The sequence below is a fragment of the Hirundo rustica genome, chromosome 2, assembly GCF_015227805.2.
Source record: "Hirundo rustica isolate bHirRus1 chromosome 2, bHirRus1.pri.v3, whole genome shotgun sequence".
Taxonomy (NCBI): Eukaryota; Metazoa; Chordata; class Aves; order Passeriformes; family Hirundinidae; genus Hirundo; species Hirundo rustica.
The window spans coordinates 112004171-112025101 of NC_053451.1; the positions used below are offsets into that span (position 1 = coordinate 112004171).

Sequence of the window (20931 nt, forward strand, 5' to 3'; positions counted from 1 at the left end):
TACCTGTCTCCATCCATTTCACTGTAAACGCCTACAACAAAGTGTTGGCTGAGTTAGGAAGCACTCAGTGCCTAGACAGATACATCCAGGTTACACTGGTAAGGGTAACTTATTTCTAGAGGTGAACTTTCTTACCAGCCAGTTTTTAAGGCATGTTGGCTGCCTGCAAATTTATAAAGTGGCTAACTTTGCTGATTTTTCCTGTGGATAAACAGAGAGCTTCAGTCTTCAGGTGCTGTCAATCTGACATCATTTACAAGCACTAAAGATAAATTTTGACTTACCTTTGATAATTTAGTTTCTATGACTCTTCCCATATTATTCCAGACAATAGGGCTATGCTTTCCACAAGAAGAAGAGTATATACAGAGACCCAATCAGATTTTGTCATCCCTAAGGCAGGGGATTGATGACCAAGATATCAGAAGGAGAGTCTTTCAACAGCAGTAGTATCTGAACGATGTGTAAGGAAACAACTGGAACAAATAATTTTTAGGAAAAAAAAAAGTGAGGTACTAATAAACATCACCATCTGACCTCTCACAATAGTGTAGTAAGAAATATGCTCATAAATTAATGTGTTTCTAAAAGAGTGGGATGTCCAGAATAATGTGGAAGGAATCCAAGAATCACATACAACAGATCAGCTAGGGCAGTACTTTACTACTCTTAATTCCTTTCCACATTACTCCAGACAATAGAGATGTTTAAAGCAGGTGTACAGAGAAGATGAATAGATTAAAAAAAAAGAAAAAAAAAAGGAAAAAAAGGTGTGTGGGGGTGAAAGGGGAAATTCAGCTTCAGCACAGAAGATTGTCTGAAGAAAATGTGTTTAAGAGATGCATCAGCAGACAACTGGACAACTGGATATGAGTGTCCAGAAAATGAACAAAGCAAAGCTCACATGTTAACGAGACAAATTATTATTAATTCAATGGCCTTTTCTGCCATAAAACTATGATGGAAGAAGTAAACCTAAATGATTTTTCAAAACATTAGACCTCTGTAAGCACTCTCAAATCAGCCCAGATGTGAAGTGGAATTTCTGTGAGATAGTAAACCACCATTGTATCTTTTAAATAAAACAAAGTCTCTTAAAGGCAAAGCTATGAAGGGACCCACATTCTTTTATTTTTCAAGAAAAAAAGGAAGTGTAAACTCGACTCTGTAAGAGAAGGAAGAATACTAGTGTAGGACCTCAGCTTACAAAATTTTACTTCTCCTTGGAAAACAAATGAAAGCTTCGAAATACCGATCAGACACCGATGATGAAAAGGAAAAAGAGTCTGCGCAGTATAAAAACCCTCCAACACTAAAACCAACAACAAAATAGGAGTTTTCTAACCTGGGGTTTATAAAACCACCAAGATCCAGTTTGGTGAAGCACTGAAGATGCTGCTCAGAGAGGTGGCAGATGCTCCATGCCTGGAAACATTCAAGGTCAGGTTGCTCCGAGCAACCTCATCTAGTGGAAGGTGTTCTGCTCATAGCAGGAGGTTGGACTGGATGACCTTTAAAGGTCATTTTTAAACCCAAACCATTCTGTGATCATTTTTACATTGATGAGAACAAAACAAAAAACAAGGAACTTGAAAAAATCTGCCACCTTCCCCTCGATTCCCATGGTCTTATTTAGAGGGAAATTTATGGAAATGCCTTCCTTTGCTGTTTTTGTAGGAAGTCTAAAAATGCAGCTCACAAGGAACCAAGAGCACTTGGTATTTATGTGCTGTACTTCTACTAAGAACACATGTTTTCCAATAAGAGGATAATTTACATCAGGATAGTGCAGGATTTTGATGCAGACTAGGGCATCTAACTAATACATGAAAATGAATACTGGACTGGATTAGCATTATGGTATCTGTGACATTTTGCTGCTGAAGGTAAAATGCGAAACACAGTTAACTATCCACAGATAAAGAACCTCATATCCTACTTAGGTCTATGGAGTTACCTTTTTTTGCACTAGTTGGAACCAGGAGAAATTAGATTAAGTGAAGGAAATACCAGCTGTGAACTCAATGCTTTTTGTTCCTTTGGACTTTTATTCCATATGCTAGCTCAAAACCCCAAGATTTAGCATCAAAGATATTTGATATCAGATAAATCTGATGTCATATTTAAGAAAATATTGTGACAATTCATACTATGCCCTGTGAGAAAAACTCTTCAAGGAAGGAGACAGAGATCATTATGTGAGGTTAGTCTATTAAATCACTGCCTTCCCAGAGGTTCTACTGCTCCAGATGCATCCTAGCAATGCAACACAGACTCTTTATTGTCTACTTGCTATTCCATAAAGGAATTCACTTATAAATTATGATGAACTCTAACTCCTGTGTATACTGCCAGAGTTCCTTTAAAAAGTACCTATTTCAAGGCTTCAAGTGAAGCCCTTAGCACGATTTTCCACTTCTGATCATAAGATTAGAAGCTAGAAGAGACCTTCAGAGATTGGTAGGTCATGAAACCTATTCCCTGGATCTCAGATGACAACATATGGTTCTTGGCCATTTATTGCAGCTTATGGGCAAGTGGAGTGGAACAAAGCATATTTGGCCTTATGAAGACATGAGTGATGGCTATGCCCTTTTTTTCTGGTGCTTTATTTTACTTACATAAAGTAAATAATAATTAATAATTAACTTTCTTAAAAATAATCTGAGTTAGATTAGCTGATTAAATACAATCACTCCTAAAATCTTCTCCACACACATTTTCATCAATGACATCTAGTATGATGTCATGAGCTCTCTCACACTTCTGTTAAACAGCCATCCACCTGCTTCAAAGAACCCTGTAGTTACAAATCCTTCTAAACTTCTCAAGTCTGTCTTTGGACTTGTATCAAAAGATTTTAATACCTGGGGTTTAATTTAACTTACTACAAAAATCCTTGCCCAGCAATTGATGCACACTATGATAGAGATGTCTTAGTCAAGTCAAAAAATGTTACAGTCCCAAACAAAGCAAAAAGCTGTAAGCTTGAAGGCTGGCTTCAAACACACTGAGGGAGAAAATTCCCTTTAGCTTCTTCTGGGGCTACAGAGAATCTGGGATTGCCAGGTGTACCAAAGTAGGAAAAACAGCATGAACAAAGCACTGTTCATGGGGATCTGAGGTCAGTAAAATTTTCTTAACGCCATGATAGAATTATTTAATAGAGAATTAATTTTTTGATGTACTAACCACCAAATGCAGGCATTACCATGCTAAAAGGGAAATAATGCCATGCTAAAAGGGAAATAATTGACGATGTCAAGAGGAATCAATGTTCTTCACTAAAAATTAGAAAAGCAATGTGAAAGTGTACATGTTGCTTATGATACTGCTTAGACTTCTCTATTTGGAGAGTTTCTACTTTATTTACTGAGAAATAAGAAGTGCCTGTAAATTATTGTTACTATTCAGACAAAACTTATCCATAGGGCACATGAGCAACACCCTTAAACAAATGTGTAGATAAACACCGATTTCTAAGAGATTTATAGCCCAGTTCAAACAGCCAGTATTGACAGCTTGCATAGAACACATATGGGTTATATTGTAAACAGAATTAATAAGACCTTGCCAGTTCTGTGTAGGGAACTGTCTAGTCATTTGTCTTCAGGTAGGGATTCCAGCAGGGAAAAGAACTGCCAGATAACAGAGACACTTTGTGCTTTAAAGACTGGAATGCAAGACGAGAAGAAAGAGAGGAGTCTGTTAAGGAGACTTTCCACAGCACATAAAGTGGAATTATTCTGAGTACCCCTGAAAATGAGTGAACTGGAAGCTGAAAGCTACAAGTGCCAATGAAAAGGCTGCAAATTGGAAATGCCAGCTGAGAAAAAGGAAAAAAAAAAAAAGGATGTGAAGGCAGACCAACATGGCAGAAGTTGAGGTGGAAGAAGCAAAAGATATTGATAAATATCACAGTGATGAGGTTTGAGATCTTCTGTAAGAGCTGCAAACAGAACCCCCAGCACTGATCACTGCATGGAGGTCGGGCACAGGAACAGTGAGTGGGAACACAGCACTGGGAACAGCAACACAAAAGGAAGACCATGGAAAACTTTGGGAAAAATGCAGTAATTTTTTTTTTTTTTTTAAGTTGAACTTAAATGTTTCTTGCTAGACAATTGGTAGTCTGAAAGTATACTGCATCTGACTACCTCCAGAAGAGTGCCTGAAACTGAAGAAGTGGGGAAAGTTGCTCAGCAGAACATAAAGAGGAAAAATGAGATAATTATAGACAAAAGTGTAGAAACTACCACTAAAAAAAGCAGTGGCTGAGGTACAGATAATTTGAGTAACACAAGAAAAGTAAAGAAAGGAATGACCTTTTTATTACAGCTTAACTGAAGGGGTATTTTCTGACTAGTTAATAAGATACTTGGATATTTCCAGGGTATCAGCAGTATCTGGAAGGGAATGGAAGCTGTTGGTATGTTTATATTTGCTTTGTTTTGTAATTTTAAAAACGTACAGAAGTCAAATTGACACAGAACATTAAGTGATTAAATTAGGAAATCTGAGTTTTTGAAGAAGCATGGTACTGGAGGAGGTTACTAACTTTGATGAAAAAATATTAAAACTAACAAAATGTTTTGTTGTGGTCTCCTACTCTGGCAATGAAAGCATCAGAAAATTGATTGGGTCTTCATCTGTGCAGGCTGATTAAAGCATAACCCTATTGTCTGGAACAATATGGAAGGCAGCTAGAGGAAATAAAATCCACAGAAAACAAAACACAGTCAAAAAATATACATACGTATCAGGATATTGATGTTTTATGCAATAATTACAACGAAATTTTGGAACACAGGAAAGAATCACACGTGAAAATTAGTAAAATTTTGCTATTAAACAGCACAGCATTTTGACAGGAATTGCCTGTCAAACAGGGGAGCACTGACGATGCTGCACTAAGTCCTTAGTCAAGTGCTTCAACGACTGCATTTTTATTTTCTTTGCTTTACCAAGCACAGAAGAATTAAACCAAAGCTTGTATGAAAGTGGAAAAGTCTTTGGGGTTTTTTGGTTTTATTTTGCTCAAACCAGCATGAGCTCCTGTTGAGTAACATTCACAGGGATACAGGGATTTAATACTCAATGTGTGAATGCACATTACATTCCACTACCAATTTAGCTTGGCTGTGTGCATTTACCAGGTTAACAAAATCTTTAGTGAAAGATGATTTTTGAGCTCTTATTTTGTAGGCCAGGCTGTGTCAGAAGAACAGAACTCTGCAGTACAACATGCACAATACTAAATAACTTGGAAGGAAAATTTCTTACCTCCAGCAACTAGCCCAGACTCTCCTAGCTGAATTGCTACCCCAAAGCCACCAAGCTTTACTGGGGCTGAATTCTCTTTTGAGGCAAGCAGTACACAGTGTGGCTGAAAAGAGAAAAAAAACCCAGACAAATTATTACATTGTTTGAGAAATACAATCTGTATTTTAGAACTTACTTTCATAAATCTGTGAGCAGAAGTTAGATTTTGGGGTTTTTTTCCATAATTTCTTAATTTCAGTTATCTTTTCTCGCACGGACTCCTCTTTCTATATTGGCTTCCTTTCTATTGCCCCAGGCTAAGCAAAATCCTTTCAGAACTTACCAGAACTAGCAAGAAACACAAAGTGAAATCAGGATAAAATGGAGACAAAAAACTCTTGTCTATAATTTCTTAGCTGGTATTACTGTTCTTTGTTGTCTTTCATCCTTTTAACCCTTACACTGTTCCAGTTGCGCAGCTGAAAGATCCTGCCTATGACACATTTCGTGGGGTCTTACCCTTTCCACAGAGAACATAAAACACTGTTTTGAGCCTTAATCACAGAATTCACTCAGCACTTCTCAAGCGCAGGAAAGAAAAGGGATACCCCTGAGATATTCCAGTGAGAGATATCCTTTAGGTGTCCAAACTGGATTTCAACCATAGCCATCTATACCTTTGATTTTCCACAAGTAAGAGTGAGGTGTAAGGTATAAAAACTAAATAATATTATACAACAATTTGGATGGGTACTGACCGCTGCAGGAGGAAGCAACATATAGACAAAATCTATCAGAACACAATCTGGTATTAAATATACATACTCAAACAACTGCATTTAATTTGTAACTTATTGCATTTACTCAAAGCCTCCCTTTTCAATACCATATTATTGAAAATGAAGAACCTCAAATTTGTACACGACTTCCCGAGAATACATTGCTGCTTCAATTGCAAAATTACGAACTCTTCCAAGAGTGCACAGGAACCACCAGAAGTTCAGTCTGACTACCTGTAAAGTTATCATCTCTAACCACCCACACCTTTCTGTAAAAGTTCAAATTATATGAGAACAAAGACCTTCAAGACAATGTTCTTGAGATCTTCATTAAATTTAGGCCTTGTCACATCAGGTCTTCTGGAATCCACTCTTAAATTTCGGATTTATAAATGCAATTTTCAATTCCTTATGCCCCACTTGAGAGAGTATTACCAGGTGGTTCTATTGCTGCATATTGTATTTCAGTTCTGCCTTAGTGACATGGTTAAGCTGCACACTTCAGGCACTTTCACATCCTCACATCACTGTCGTTTAGAGTGAGAAAGAACAACAATTCTAATCCCAGGCAAGGAGAAAGGTAGATGGGAGAATGATAGAAACATTAACAAAAAGTACCATTCCATTGTGGTGATGATTTATCTCTTCCCTACACTGGAAAAAGTGACACTATTTCCATGAAGTATTAAAGAGATGACAGACTGTACCAACATCATCTTCACCCAAAAAACCACTGCTCAACCAGAAACAAATCTCTGAGAAAAACAATTCAAATCTCCAATTCAGAGCAAAACTGAGAAAAAATTCATTAGAGAACCTCTCCCAGCAGAGCCCAAATAAACTGGGTATTGCCAGTTAAAAATGCCTTTAAACAAACAAAGCAAACCAGTTGCAACACCAGTTAAAACTTCCCCCTGTTGCCAATCGCACGAGTCAGCCGGAGCTCACCACTTTCAGAGAGAAGCTGCTGCTGCAGCTTTCTAATAAGAGGATCTGCACGTTTCTCCTCCGTCCTCACCAGTGGTTTTCAGAACCAGCAACATTTCTTAACACACAAATGGTAAGTGGCTTCTTTTATACTTAAGCTGTAGTGAAATAAATCTCTACTAACATTTCTCTTAACTGCAGAGTGTTACTGACCTCCAAATCCTTTTCTAAGTATTATCTAGGTTTGAGACCATCCGCTCGCTTAGAGGTGACACAACTTAAAGCAGTGAAAAGTTTCGTTTCCAATCCATTTGCAGCGTAACCCAAGTCTTTCTCTCATTGAGCTAAACTTGTCTCTGCTTATACAAGTCCCCAGATCAAACATTTTCACAGAAAAGCAATTTAAACATGAAGTCATAGCAGTAGACGGGTTTCAAGATGTATTTGAAAGCATCGCAGATTGAAATCAACCTCTTGGAATTACTTGCCCTGACAATATCATGTGGCAAGTGTGAGAACAGCTGTTTTTGAAACTGCTAACAGATCCTACCAGTTCAATGCAATTGTAAAGTCAGAAAACTCTCCTCTCAAGAATTCAGATTCTGTAAGTCCATTAGGTCTTCTAAAAAATTTTACCTGAAGTGTTGTCATTTTCACTGCTGTTGGCTGCATCACAGAATTAAATGTAAATTTTCATTTTTTTAAGACCTAGTATGCAAATCGCATGGCCTAGACACAGACATAGCATAAAAGCTACTTTAAAATTACATATACAGCAGTATTTTTTTTCTTTTTTTTTTTTTTTTTTTCCCAAAACAGTTGCCAGACAGCTAAACTCGGTGTGCCAAAACCACTTCTGAAAATTTTGTGAGATTACAGGAAAAAAACCTCTTTCCTCTGTAGAACAAAATATTTAAAATAAACTTTTCAATGGCATTTCTTGTTGCTATGATAAACAAACTGAAGACTAAAGTTTTCTCATTACTTATCAGTGATAATGATCTTTCTAAACGCATTCATGTGACTGCTCTGCATATTACACACTTTTCTGGTTTTCCTTCCACCCTCAAGGCTGACTTCTTTCTTTCACATTGTACCTTCCTGGTCAGCAATAAGCTTAGTGAAATTAAAAACTATCCAACAAGCAAAGAAAACCATGAAAACAAAGAAGGCTTGAAAGCAACCTGTCATTGCATTAATGTGATCTCCAGCTAGCAGTAGTTTATTTGTGTAATACTGGCTTAGGAATAGTCAAGAGAACGAAAAACCACTTAAATTTATGTGAAGGTACAGATTATTGAAGACAAGCTGCTGCAATAATACTGTCTCACAGGGTTACTTATAACACGGTACGTAGCCAAATAAATATTAATTGACAAATGCTTTTTTTAATTGAGAACCAGTGAGTTGCATGTGAGACATCTGAATTATTTAAAATTAACACAGATGAGTTTAGACTTGTTTTGATATACTTCTATGTACTTTCTATCAATACTGAGAATACTTAGTTATGGTTATCTGTCCCTGCACCTTATTTAAAAATCTGTTCTAGAAATGCTGCTAAGAAGTGAACTTAATTTTTTTTTTGTTCTTAATAGATTAAAAAAAAAAAGTTTGCAGGAAAATGTAATAGTTGACTTTTAAAACAACACAAGACAGTAATAATGCTGTAATTACGGAAATAGTCACCTGTGTGAGTACTCTACACTATCTGTTCTTTCTTGCCTGCAGATTACTTAGATTTACATTATTTTACGGTATCTGGCTGAAACTTCTATTCAGCTACACCAATACTGTGGTGCATTTATTCCTTTTAGCATTTTATGTTTACATCTCATTAGATTGTAGGCAATAAAGCAAACAGACAAATGAACGGAGATTTAATTTTTAAAATCTCTTTGTTTCTTTGCAGAACAGCTAAAAACCCTTTGCAAATGATGGATGCAACTTCAGCTGGTTTACCAACCATTGGTCCACACAAGGAAGAATTCTGGAGCAATCGAAGCAACCTGGCCATAAACGCCTCAGAAAGTCACAACGATGCCAGCTGTTCCTTGGATGACAACAACTCACTGTCACTCGCTTTGATAGTTTTTTACTCCATCGTTTTTGTCGTTGGATTGGTTGGAAATATTACAGCCCTGTTTGCTTTCCTGTGCGTTCATCAGAAAAGGAATTCCATCCAAGTCTACTTGCTGAACGTGGCTGTTGCAGACCTTCTGCTGATCTTCTGCCTTCCCTTCCGGATACTCTATCACGCCACCAACCGCTGGATGTTCGGGCAGATTTTCTGCAAGGTTGTGGGAACTCTGTTTTACACCAACATGTACATTAGCATAGTACTGTTGGGACTAATTAGTCTGGATCGTTATATAAAGATAAATAAGTCTGTGAAGCGTCCAAAGATGTTGACCACTACCCGGAGCGTGCAGATTTGTTGGACCGTGTGGGCCATTGCACTGACAGGATTTATAGTGGTAGTTGCACCATCTTTCCTAAATACTGAGGTCACCAACTCTACCAAGTGCTTTCATTACCGAAGCAAACAGAACGCAGAGAAGACAGAAGCGATTTTAAATTATATCACTGTACTGATTTTTTGGATAGTTTTTTTCCTTTTGATACTTTCCTATGTTAAAATTGCCAAGAATCTTCTGAAAATTTCGAGGAGAAGGGCAAATTTTCCCAATGCAGGAAAATACACCCAGACAGCAAGAAACTCCTTCATTGTCCTCATAATTTTCACCATCTGTTTTGTGCCTTATCACATGTTCCGGGTTGTCTATATCACATCACAGCTGCAATCCCCATCCTGTTACTGGACAGAAATCATTCACACGTGCAATGAGGTGATGCTCATATTTTCATCATTTAACAGCTGCCTAGACCCAGTTATGTATTTCCTAATGTCCAGGAGTGTCCGTAAGACTGTATTCCAACTGATTTGCAGAAAACTTCATGGAGAGTCAAGCCTAAACCTGGAAAGCACTTCAGACATAAAACTTGGCCAATATGCTCAAGAGCGATTATCTACCACCACTCCTTACTCCAGCTACTCAAGGAAGAAGTCTATTATTTGAATGTTTAAAGGAATCTCTATCACTCCTGGCCACCAAGTTCAGATCGCAAAGTCTTCGACTCTACAGCTACTAATTCTGCATCTTTCCTCCTGTTAAGAAAAATGAGAAGTCTTACTTCTGTTTGTGAAAATGAGAAGTTACTTTACAGAAGCATTTTTTCACTCTTGTTTATCCAAGAAAACAAATTAGGAAGTTCTCAGACATTTTGTACTGGACTAAACTAGAACACTAACTTAGGAAGATTTCCACAAAGGGGTTTGAAGCTGTAAAAGTGAACTTGTATATACACATTAATATTAGTAGCTTGTGTAAATAATAGATGAATTTTGCAAAAAGTAAATTGTCCTATTTGAAAGATCTAGATACCATTACAGATTTCATATATTTTACGGTTTTCTCTGTTTTGATGGGTTTCCAAAAGATCAGTATTCTAACTAAATTTATAAATGTATTTTTAAAGAAAATATTTGAGACTTTAGCAACATGCATCTCAAAATGAGGTGAAGAATACAACAGGTATCAATTCAGTTCTAAGTACAAAAGACACTCTTAGCTTTCTTAAGCAGCAAATTTAAAATATGCAATCCTACCAAGGCCATTGCATTTCCAACATTTTAATGAGTGTCAAGGTCAAACACCTGAGGAGAAGCAAGCAACGCTTTCAGAAAATTCAAGATAATGAAGGAGAGATGACAGGTGGGTATTTCCTAGGATTTCCTTCAATATGACAAATGTGATGACTGCAGCTACACAAAGTAGTTTAGCAAGGAACATAAACTCACAGAACAGAGCAAAAAGATCAGCCAGGCTCAGCCACTGGTCTACTCCTAGATTTCCAAAGCCACACATTCCAGCTGCATGCTTCCTCCCTGGCAGGAGTCTTTTCTTTCCATGTGATTAAAATAATCTAGATAATTGCTGATGCCATGTGTGCAGCAATGTAACAGCAACGTTTCACAGCTACAGCTATATTCTCAGATTAAAACTAAACAGCTTTATGTATTTAGGCACAAACAAATTTCAAACTGTAACATTTCTCAAGAACCAGAGAGCTGACGGTGGGGGATGTCTGGCGAAAAGATGACTAAAGCAGCACAACCATGAATAACTTAAATGTCTGGCATAAAAGTGAAAGTGGCCTTACCAGAAAAGTGAAAGAAATAGAGGCCAGACATCAAGCTCTGTAAAATATGGATTTATTATCTTGACACATACAAACAATACTGCTCAAGTGAAAAGGTGTAAAGAAGTTGGTTTTAGTATGACTACCAGTAACTTCTCTAATGGATCATGTAACTTTTAATGCCAAATCTGTGCCAAAATGAGCAGATTTTTACTAATTCCATGCAATATTCTGATTTTACAGAAGATACTCATAATACCCTGATTGAATAAAGTAAACATAAGGCTTCACCTCTGCTAGATATAAACTTGGTTTAATTTTGATGTGATTTTACATTATTCAGATTTGATGGAACTGGATATAAACATGTTAAACAAATTACAATGTCTAGCCAGTCTATTTTGTTTTCTAATTTATTTTTTAAATTAAAAAATTAGGGTTTCTTAATCTTCAAAAGAAAGATTCCCACAAACATGTAATTTCATAAAGATATGATGGTAACTGCCTTTTTTCTTAAACATTTCAGCATACAGTGGAGGTGTTTGTACAATATTCTGTCTGATTCTCACAGTAATTACATTTCATGATCTTTTATCTATAACTTTTTCATCCTATTATATTAATGCTCCTCTTGGTTTTGTATTTGTACAGCACAATTTTACTATGCAATACTGTAGTTCTACATACTTACATCAATTCTGGTACATCTAGTAGAGTTTATAAACCATAGTTTCACAAGATATATACGTTACCTCATCATTCTTTCTTTTCTAATCTTATTCTGTGAGCAGCTGGTTGATGATACTGAACAGCAGGTTGGGGTGGGGGTGTGGGCTGGGGAACTCAGGAGAGGACAGCCGTGAACAACAGCGGCTTGAACAAACTGCGAATTCTAAAATTCTAAAAAGAATTCTAAAAAGAATTCTAAAAAGAATTCTAAAAAGAAACCAAGTGTTAGATCAGAATTTTCATTTACATGGTTTGTAATTCATGGACACAGCAGTATGGCCAAAACAGACTCAGATCTCTTCAGAAGATCAAGGAGTAGTACACAGTTTTGATACTGAAAATCCAAACTGCATTAATTTAATCAACCCCCCAGCTGAGAAATGAAAATCTGAAAGGGAACAAACCTATAAAAAACCCTCTAAGAGCAGGCATGGCACAGAAGAGGGGAACAGGAATGACAAATGATCTTGACAAAGTACAGCATTAAGGGAACAGAAGTCAGAACAAAGAAACAACCACAGAAAGCAATCAGTAAAACTTTTGGATTTCTACAGCAGTATAAATCCATGCTTCAATGTTTTAAAGGCCATATGTATCAACTGGCTCAGAAAGGGATTTGAAACTAGACAGCACGGTCATGTAGGAAGCAGTTACTACTGATCAAGAAAGAAAAGCAGGTATCTTTACTCTTTTAAAATATTTTATCCTTACATATGTTTTTCTGCAATCAGTTTTCCCAGATTTGAGGGTAAAACATCAGGCCTTCCAAAAAAATATTACTCATGAACAAACAGTCCTGAAACAACTTGGGAGACCTGCTGGAAGTCACACTGTGACGTGTCAAATGACCATAGAATCAGTCACTCAAACAGTGTGTCTTACTTCTCCTGTTCCCAGTGCTTCCTAATTACCTGAGCCTTCAGGTGAATTTACACATGAAGGTAATTCTATTTATTTTGCTTTCTGTATTGAAAGGCTAACTGAACACACATCCCCATATAACTGCATGAACCTCATTCTCCTCTTTACTCAAACCTGTACCACATACTTGAATCTCAAATCCCAAAAGGTACCAGTCTTGTGCTGGTTTTGGCTGGGATAGACTCCTTCACAGTATGGGGCTGTGGTCTGGGCTTGTGATCAAAACAGAGCTGACAACCCAGGGATGCTTCAGCCACTGCTAAGCAGCACTTGCACAACAAGTAGGATTTCACTGTCTCTCCCAACACCCCACCAGTGAGAGGCTGGGGGCGCACAAGGACATGGGAGGGGACACAGCAGGGACAGCTGACCCCAAGGATATCCCAGAGCACACGGTGCCATGCTCAGCAATAAAAGCCAAGGAGGACATTTGGCTTTGTTGCCATTTCTCAGGAACTCACTGGGCACTGGTCAGATGGGGCTGCTTTCTATCACCTGTCTTTTTTTGTTTCTGCCCATTTCTTTTTCTTTCAGCTTATTAAACTCTTTATCACAAACCATGAATTTCCACTCTTACCCTACCAATTCTCCCTCCTAGCCCACTGGAGAGGAAGTAAGCGGGATTTAGGTGCTTTCTGGGATAAAACCACAACCACCTACTTTGGAACCCAGATACTGGCAGATTTGATCAGAGTGTGTCAGACGAAGCAGGAGGCAGCACCAGAACGGGAGGTCTGCTCTGCAGCACAGCAGTCGCAAGAACAACAAGGGGAAGATGCAAAACTCATAAACAAGCTTTTTCACTTCTACCCTTCTGTTTCTCCTCCACATCCCATGGAGGGGGAGTGAAGGGGCGGGTGTGAAGGCTCACCTGCCTACCAGGGTTAAACCACAACATCAGCTTTTATTTTCGCATTGAAATGATATAACTTTAACTTGCAAACTGGTGTTTCTGAGGGCAGACAAAGAGCAATTATTTTGGTAACACAACACTGAAACATTTAATGGAATCACTTTCCTTATGACACTGGTCAATGAAACCATAAAAGAGGAGGGCAGTTTGTATCACTGAAAAACAAGTAAGAATTACATTCTTCCCAGAACTGGGAAGTTCACATATGGAAGCTTCAATCTGATGCTCTGACAGCACATACAAGGCTGTGAGAGACAGTGTCAAGGCCTTGCTGAAGTTGAGGAATTTCACCACTGGGAATTTCGTGGGTTTTGTGTTTTTAGGGCCAGAAAAGAAGTTATCTGCATATAATGATGAAATGCAACATATGCTGCCTATTGGCAATATAAAATCTAGTATATTTGTAAATTAAGAGTGACCATGGTTTGAGAATAGAGAAAATATAAATCATTTTGGTGAATGATGAACATAAAAATAATTATGAAGAACTTAAGGGTGCATGGCATAAAAAATGCATGTGTTCCATCTGAGTATCTTCAAATACATTTCAGATAAAACACACCATTTTTAAGTTAGGTGAATGGAAATAGTCCACTAAAAGAATAAGAAAGGTGCTTGCTACAGCTTAGAACCAATTGCAACTGTATTCCTGGGACAGGTGGCATTTTAAAAAAACTTGTAATACCTCATTACTTTGCTACTGCTCTCAGTAATCCATTCCAAAATAAAGTCTGATAGACTCTAATTCACTACAACAATCTACTACCATACAGTAATTCAGAAAAAAAATGCTGCAGTTATCTCTTCTTGCAACATGAGTTATTATCATTAAATTATAAATACTACAGGCAACATCCAATAACCAACCAAATAATAATAGTTATTTAAAAAAAACCCTGCTAACTGAATTGTTCACCTTACTCAGCAATTTTCAGGATATGCATTCTTGTATTTAAGCCTCAGTGGAACACCACAGTAACAAGGACTTCTAACACTACTTAAGAAACTAATAAACATGCAACAAATAGAAAACTCTCTCTGTTAGAATGATTTTTAATATAAGTATATATGCAAAAGTGGAAAAGGTAGAATTAAATCTAATAAGAACAAGAATTAAGGTGCAAACTAATTACAGCTTTACAACCGAATTACTAATACTCCACAGCAAATAGATGTAATTGTAAATGAATTCAACTATGAATTCAGAATAGGAAGTCAGCTTACATGTCCACTATTTTAGTAAAAAAAGTGGTAATAATGAGACTGAACAACGATAACAGATCATGAGGTGAATTCTTGTAGTCCACGTTTAAACATAAAGCCAAACTAGCAAAACAAGAACCTTACCAAATTTCTGTTCTCATAAAGGAACTTATTTATAGGTGTTGGAAAGCCTTATCTTACAACCACAGATTTATTCAGAAAGCAGAAAACCCAGAAGTCTCAACTTCTGCAGAGCTAAACAGAGTTTGATCTGTGATCATACCTATGCTGTGGAGGAAAGAAACTGTCCTGTGTATACCTCTGGATTTGTGTAAAACACTGCATTTCTTGGACAGTGAGTCCATTTCCTCTGCCAGAACCCCTGGATGCATCAGCTGTAAATTGCTTCCACACAATCCATCATCTGACCAGACTGAAGAGATGTGCCCACTTGGTCACTCGTGTGAGGACAGACACGGACACAGCACAACTGCACGTGGGATTTGGGAATAGACAGCTTGGTGACAGCTCGTGGAGCTGAAGAACTGCTAAACATCACTGAAAAGACAAGTTTTCATGTATAAATAGCAGCACAAAGAAAAGTGGGCAGTCCCTAAAGAGAAACCCTCCACCCTCCAAAGGAAGAAAGCACTATATAAAGGATTGTTTCTGTGACGTACCTAAAGGACTGCTACAGCTGCTCTTCCATGCTATTGCCATCTTTTTTTTTTCCCCCAAATGGAGCTCTGATCCTGACTTAATTTTAAAGCCTTTTTAGTACAGACATCATCTTTTCTGACTTTAAATGCCCACCTGCCTCCTGACATTGTAAAAGGAGAAGTGTTCACTCTGAAAACCTACTTATGTCAGAGAGAAAGTTTTAACTGTACTCACCAGGTTCCAGTGCCATCATTTCCACTGCAGCAGTGGAGATAAAACAGACACCAGACAGAAATATTTCCTCTCAGCAAAGGAAGGTGCCTGCAGCTTTTATAGGTAAGCTTAAAATTACCACTTCTTTGTTTTACTTGACAAAATTTGGTCAATGACACAAAAATTTTCATTAGACTTCTAAAATCAGTAAATTCAACAATTACTTTGTAAATTTAACTCATTATAATGTAAGAATTTAATACATTTTGGTTCAACAATACATATGCAACTCAGAGTACACTAAAATGCAAGAGCTATAAAAGTTAGTTAAATTTGGAAGTTTGTCAAACACTGCCTACAGCACACTTCTTATACTTGGTGTCTGGGCTTTTTATCATTGTTACACTGAATCCTCTTTAGCACCTGAGTTCATTTGCTTACAGCTGTTTAAAAAAATATATTATCAGTCTCTAAGTTTGAAATATGTTATTTTTTTCCATATTATTTGATATGAAAAAAAAAAGCTAACTAGGATACATTCCACTAAAACATGTATGGATGTGTATGCATACAACAGTAAAAACTCTCCACTACAGGGTTGTAAGCGGAAATGTCAGTTTTTACACACAGTCATTGCATAGAGCTTTCATTGCTTATTTTCAGTCTGGAAATTGAGAAAAGACTGAGAAAGAAGCTTGGAAACAATTAATACACTTCAGTTTTCAACAACCATTTTATGTGCTAAAACATATAGACTGAGCTGCTAAATGTACCTCTGACAGAGCTGTGATAAAGTAACCCTACATACAGACATGAGCATAGAATAAATATATATAGTGAGATTCCTGCAGCATACAGATTAATTTGTAGTTAAATGGAGGTACAGATACTCTTCAGCATTTCTGGAATTAAAGTAATTCTTTGCACTTAATTTGCTGATTTAATTTTAAATGGTCTGTAAGTGGTTTCCAAATTAGGTTACAGACGTTCCAGAAGACTGAGAAATAAACCAAGATCATGGAAGTTACTGCCAGACCCTAGCTTGAACCTTCAGCTTCCTAATTTATTTTATTAGATTCTACGCATATCAAAGCTTTGGGGTTTAACTTTTCTTGATGAAATTTCAGTGGAAGAGAATGCCCAAACTGAAACCTCATGCAAACTTAAGGTAACAGCATCAAAGGAACCCTTAAAAGTCAGAGAGACAAAGAAACAGCAGAGATAAGAGCAGAGAAAAAATGTCAGGTTCACTTTATACAAAGATTAATTTCTTAATTGTGTTTCAGCTCTGACCACTCCAGAAATACTGCCATAAATGAACAATACATCATGTCTTCAGCCATCGCCAGCTACCACTGTAGCTCTCCCCATCATCTACTCCTGCCTGCTCCCCGCTGGAATCTTCGGGAACGTTCTGGCCGCCTGGATATTCTCACGGAAAGCGCCCACCCGAAGGACGCAGTACATTTACCTGGCCAACCTCGTGACCGCCAATCTGCTGGTTTGCAGCACCATGCCCTTCCTGGCTGCCTACTTTGCGGACGGGCACCGCTGGCCCTACGGCTCGCTGGCGTGCGGGGTCGCCCATAACCTGGGCGCCCTGGTGATGCACGTCAGCATGTACGTGACCATCACCATCCTGTGCTCCATCGCCCTCAGCCAGTACGCCACGCTGAAGAAGAGCAGCGGCACACAGTGCTCCCCAGCTCTCCCAGGAAGCTTCCACGGGCGCCTGCTGCAGAACTTCCGGCGGCCCAAGTTCGCGAAATATTTGTGCGTCGTTATCTGGCTGACCGTGCTCTGCGTAACAGCCACAGCCATCACGTACAACGTCCAGCACAGGGTTTCAGCAGAGTTCCCCACGTGCTACAACATCAGGGTGGAAGCTGGTGAACGTCCTGCAATGATTGCAGCTTCCCTTGCCACTGGGTGCTTTTTCCTGTCTTTTATGACCGTTTTGTGGTCGTACTATTCTCTTACCAGACATCTGAGCAGAATACAAAAAAACACCTGTATTGGAGAAAAACATCTAATTTACAGGACAGTCAAAAGAAACATTCTCATCATCCAGATAATATTAACTGTCTGCTTTCTTCCATATCATATTTTTAGGCCGGTGTTCTATGTGCTGCTTAGAGAAAATGACTGTCCAAGGTTAAACTATCTAGTGGAAATTAAAAATTTCCTTACTTGTCTTGCTGCTGCTAAAAGCAGTTTAGATCCAGTTATAACCTTTCTGTTAGATAAAACATTTAAGAAAAGTCTTTATGGCCTGTTTACAAAATCCACACCAGAACATCAAAAACGCAACAATGGTATTTTCATTGAAATGGGAAGGAATATGGAAAGATTTTCTTAGACTATAAATAATAAAAACAAATTTTAACTACCTTTAGGCAGGCTTTGATATAAAATGGTAAATATTTAAATAAAATGATAACATACTCTATTTTCTTTTCAAATGATCTTGCTTACTATACAAACATTAGCCATAATAAATTCAATGTGTAGATCCAAATGAATCCAAGGAGTTCATACAGTGAACAGTGTAATACCCATTCATCCACGTAATACAAAAGACATTTTACATATGACCTGTGGACAGTTCCTTTTACCTAAAAAGTCACGGAAGAAGGCAAAAACTAGGCTGAAGTTGAGGACCCAGTTCTCTCTTGTTATCAGTAAGAGTTTTGGACACAGGTTTCCTTTACAAGAAGGTTGAACAAAGCACAGACGTTTTCCTTGGGATGGCTGAACCACAACTGTGCTACACATCCAAGGGCCAGGTAACTACAGCAAGACAGAACTGAGCAGTTAAAGTTTTCCAGATGGCAAAGTGCTGCTAACAGGACTGGATTTAGATCATCAGCTGCAAGTCTGGGTGAGCAGAGCTGTTCATTACCAAAATGCTCTTCTAATTTGCACAGACACAAACTCAAACCCCACCAATTCTGTCCTTCCTGAAGTACATTTTATAGGGAATGTAGCTGCAGTTATCTCAGCACAATGCCTGCTGGGGTTGCTTCTCTTAACACAGTTTTTGAGGGCAGCATAGGCTGAAGTCATTCTTCTTACACTTTTCTAGTCAAAACCACTTGTTCCCCATTGCTTATGAGAAAGGCAAGAAAATGAAGGAAACTTTGGGAACTGCTACTTAAATGTAACTTTGTGACAACCTCTTAGCAAGATCCCACTCCAACACTTCTACATAGCACCAAAAAAAATACATATGCCTGACTTTTTTCCTATGTAATCTGCTCAAGATGCTGTCCTTAAAAGTTCTTAACTGCATCAAAGTTTTTCTTGTTTCAAATAGTGGAAAAGCTTTAGTGCAGTACAGGCAATCTGAGAAACTACAAACTGAGTCCTGAATTGGTCTAGCACTTGCACTGTCTAGCAAGAGCTCATGGAGGAAAAATCCCCCAAAACTTAAAGGCATGAGGGAGAGTTAGAAAAACACTACAGCAAAGCACAGCTCATGTGGCAAACTTCTTGCACTGCTTAGACATGCTGATGCCAAAATCAGAAGTTAGCAGGTGACATCTGAATTGTTTAATAAAAAACAATAAACCAATTTATTTCTATGGCAGTGAACATAAAATCATAAAGCAAATAAGCACAGCACCTGATTTGCAAAGCAGCTTAGAGACTGCAAGTGTTTTTCAAAATTTTGGTTAAGCCATTCAAATGTGCAGCATGGGAAGCCAACTCATCGATCAGAAGACATGAGTTTTTTGACTGTGTGAGAAAATGACTGAAACACATAAACTTAGTGACCAGAAAGTTTTTAAATCTTCAACTCCAGGTAGGCCAAGCAGAATTAATACACTTCTCAGCAAAACTGCTTCTGAACATACTCACAGGTCAATAGGAAAAGGGCTGGACAAAACAAGCACGGGGACCTTGAGATAGGAAGCAGAGGCACAGGAGTGACAATAAGCGGGGGGAAAGAGCATTGCCTGAAGAAACACTGAGAAAAAATACTGAAAGTTTTGTTTTGGAGTCTCTTAACTTGTACATTGAATGAGGAAGTGTTACTCAGAAAAAAAAAAGTGGTCAGGTAGAACACTTCAATTGGACCTTTGATAGTGGTTTTGCAGCCTTATTCACTTTTACACAATTTAATATGCAACAAAATCTTCACTACGAAGTTGCTACTGAATCTCAAGGATCTAGTAAGTTCTAGAAAATACAGAAAAAACACCAATTATTACTGAATGTCCCCAAAAGCATAAAAGAAGTTTCAAAGTGAAAAGAGGGGAAGGAAAGTAACATGCAACAGATTTCTTGATTTGGGTATTCAGAGATGGAAAAGGGAAGATGGTCTTAAAGAACAGATTCTAGTCTGGTTATTTTTTAAATAGTCAAATATACAGTTACATAAACACACAAACACATATATACTACTTTTACTCATTTTTTAGGTATGCCTAAAAAGCAGAAGCGTAAGAGTGTTGAACTCTACCAGCAAAATCTGAAATGCTGAGCTACAAGCACTTCAGGCAAGGAAAGACAGAAGTGGTAACTGAGTGCACTCTCAGAATTCATATCACAGGTTAAGCTCTGTATAGTGCAAAAACCACTGTGCAAATCTATCCACAGATCAAGTCTCAGGTCACCTGGACCAACTCAGATGTGTATAGGACACAGTGCAGAACGTAATGCCTGGTTCTGTTCCCTGGAAAAACTCCCTGGTTTTGACTCCCAGGCACAGAAATATTGAACTGAATCTTAATGACAGAGAAGGCAAAATATGGGTGTTTTTGCTTTAGCAGGTTCATCTATTTCGATGATCACACGTTGGAAACAAGCATTTACACCTACCAAGATAAAGCCATAATGAAAATTTTGGACGGCTGCATTTTGCTGACAGGTTCACCCTGACCCCAAGTGCACACCAATTTGCTAAGCAGTAACACATACAGATACTCAAACTATGTGGAAATCATAAAACAAAGCTGGAGTACTTGGAATGAGTCAAGGATAAAACCCGAGAAACTAAAGCTCTTGATGTGATTAAATTACTCTTACATCAGTTATATCAAAAGGTATTTTTATGACAAGATTTTTGCAACTGCGGAAAATTCTACATAACAATAGAAGCTCACAAAAGATTTCAAA

At 37.9% G+C, this 20931-nt stretch overlaps 3 protein-coding genes across 8 annotated transcripts in view; 2 read left to right on the plus strand and 1 right to left on the minus strand.

The window, feature by feature from the left end:
* Positions 1-20931, minus strand: part of CASK (calcium/calmodulin dependent serine protein kinase) — a 190759-nt gene that overhangs the window by 76451 nt on the left and 93377 nt on the right. For all 6 annotated transcript variants that reach the window (XM_040056686.2, XM_040056682.2, XM_040056685.2 and 3 more), the window contains exon 6: positions 5284-5386. In XM_040056686.2, the coding sequence (XP_039912620.1) occupies positions 5284-5386 (103 nt within the window). The remainder of the gene's footprint in view (positions 1-5283; positions 5387-20931) is intronic.
* GPR34 (G protein-coupled receptor 34) lies at positions 6910-11774 on the plus strand. Its single transcript, XM_040056695.2, has 2 exons — positions 6910-7101; positions 8881-11774. Exon 2 carries the CDS (start codon positions 8903-8905, stop codon positions 10046-10048), a length of 1146 nt encoding a protein of 381 aa, XP_039912629.1. The 5' UTR covers positions 6910-7101; positions 8881-8902; the 3' UTR covers positions 10049-11774.
* On the plus strand, positions 17126-18169 carry GPR82 (G protein-coupled receptor 82). Its single transcript, XM_040056696.2, has one exon. It carries the CDS (start codon positions 17126-17128, stop codon positions 18167-18169), a length of 1044 nt encoding a protein of 347 aa, XP_039912630.1.